Source organism: Egretta garzetta, unplaced genomic scaffold (assembly GCF_000687185.1).
Source record: "Egretta garzetta isolate BGI_Z169 unplaced genomic scaffold, ASM68718v1 scaffold300, whole genome shotgun sequence".
Lineage (NCBI taxonomy): Eukaryota > Metazoa > Chordata > Aves > Pelecaniformes > Ardeidae > Egretta > Egretta garzetta.
Genome location: NW_009258271.1, coordinates 38,404 through 40,508, shown reverse-complemented (window position 1 = coordinate 40,508; position 2,105 = coordinate 38,404). Strand labels below are relative to the sequence as shown.

At 57.1% G+C, this 2,105-nt stretch overlaps 1 protein-coding gene across 1 annotated transcript in view; it reads left to right on the top strand.

The window, feature by feature from the left end:
- MYRF (myelin regulatory factor) overlaps positions 1-2,105 on the top strand; it is a 67,588-nt gene that overhangs the window by 32,117 nt on the left and 33,366 nt on the right. Inside the window, exon 6 of the mRNA XM_035889676.1 lies at positions 2,030-2,102. Coding sequence (XP_035745569.1) covers positions 2,030-2,102 — 73 coding nt within the window. The remainder of the gene's footprint in view (positions 1-2,029; positions 2,103-2,105) is intronic.

The following is a 2,105-nucleotide window of genomic DNA, read 5'->3' as shown; positions in this document are numbered from 1 at the left end:
TCTCCCCAGAGCAGAGCAGAGGGGCAGAATCCCCTCCCTCGATGCTGGCCACCTTCTCCTGATGCAGCCCAGGGTAGGGTTGGCTTCTGGGCTGCCAGCGCCCATGGCCAGCTCATGGCCAGCTTTTCATCCATCAGTGCCCATCAGATCATTGCGATTCATCAGGCTCCGCTCTTTGCCTACTGCTTGCTCGGGGCACAAGCTCAATCCTTTTTTGGGGCGCGTTAAGACATAAAAATAAGCTGCCGAAATGCTGCCGACACTGTGCCCCGAAAGTTTGGCGCAGGCACTTAGTCCTGTCATCATGGCTGAGCTCCGATGAGGCCGACCTTAAAACTTCACCGGTGCGATTGCTCGTGTGACCGGTCCTTCGGCGCTGTAGGCGGCGGCAGATGAACGCCAGGGTTCAGAGAACCCCAAAATCATCTTCTGCTCCATCCGGGATGAGCATGGAGCCTGCTCGAGTCTCGCCGGCGCACCAGCTCTTCGCCCCAACGCACGTATTCCTCTTCATTTTTTTTTCCCTTTGGCCAAGCCACTGATTTCCCGTCATTCTCTGGGTACGTTGGGTGAGATTCAACCCCGTTGCCTTGCTTTGCCCTCTCTACTCATTGCACTCAGCCTCCCCAAAGGGTTTGCGTGTAGTTCAAGCCCTCGGCTGAGCATGGGCATTGCTGCGCAGCGAGCTTGCGGCCGCTTGGAGGAAAGGGGGGGATTTGCATCCCCCTCCACCCGCCAAGCATTGCTTTTGGTGATGATCTAGTCAAATCAACCCTGACCCTGGCATGGCTTTAGTAACCGGTCCCAAACAGAGGAGGGGAAAGGCAGGAGCACATTTGAATGGGCCTTTTTTGTTTATTGAAATTTAGAGATCAAAGTCTCCTTCTGGTTTAAATTTAAAAACCCAAAATGAAACCAAGCAGGTGCCCCCAGGAAGTCCTCCCTGGTGATGCTGATGTGTCGAGGTCATTGAGTTGTGTCTTCTTTCCTCTCGTCGTTGCTCTGTGGGATGGATCCCAACCCTTGGCTTCTCCAGGCTCTCGCGGTGGGTGGGGGTCTGGTTTTCTTGGCAGGGTGCTGTGGCCCACAGCTACGTGGAGCTCTGGCATCCTGAAATGGGGCGACTTGGCCCCAGGAGCATGTTGCCGGGCCCTTTCCTTGGGCAGTGCCTGGAATCAGTAAAATTAGGCAAAGTTCCGGTGCTTTCTCTCCAGCTCTGCATTTCCAGTCACCGAGAGTTGGACCTTTGCCCCCCCCCCAGCCGTGCTTCCTTGGTCCGTGCAGTTCCTTGGTGCTACAGGGACGTTGTGGTTGACGGATTTTCTAGTTGAAGGGAAATAAAATCTAACACAACGGCTGCCTGGGAATTCCTAAGGACATGCTTTGGCTGCCGAGCACCCTCAGGTGGTACCTGGGTTTAGCAAATATCGGGAATGTTTGTGGAACTCCTCCTTGTTGTCCCTCAGCCTGAGGACCCGGTTGCCCTTTGAGTTTTGCTTCTGTGAGCTTCATGATGCTGGGCCTCGCCTGCTTCCTTTCTGCTTGCCACTTCCAGCCTCGCCTCCTCTCGGGAGATGTATGGAACAAGACGCCGTAGGCTTTGCAGTGTTGCGTGTCCCTTTCTCGGCTGGCCAGCTGGGTCCCTGCTCCGTAGACGCCACTTGGACAGCTCGTGGCTGAAGTCAACAGCCGAGGAGGCTGCTGACGTTGGGGAAGGACGCACCGCTCTGGTTCTCCTGCCGGGGAGCCCTGGGGGCGTCTGTGGGATGCTGGGGCCACTAAGGAGCCCAGGAGGAGAAGTCAGTGCAGGGCAAGGTGGCCACTGCAAGGCAGATGGGGGGACTGAGGGGACACGGCCGCGCCGAGGTTGGGCAGGAGAGGCAGGGAAGTGTGGGCTCATGACGATAACGGGGCCTGGGATGGTTTTGGGGGAGAGGAGCGCTGCGTCCGTGCTGGACCTGGGCGTAGGACACGGGGTGCGTGGCCCTATCTGCTGGCCTGACACCTATTACTCTTTCTTTCTTTCAAGATCCTCACCTCCTCCGGACCATGACCCCCGAAAACATGTGCCACATGACTCCCCCTTCCCGCCTGGAGCATCCCCC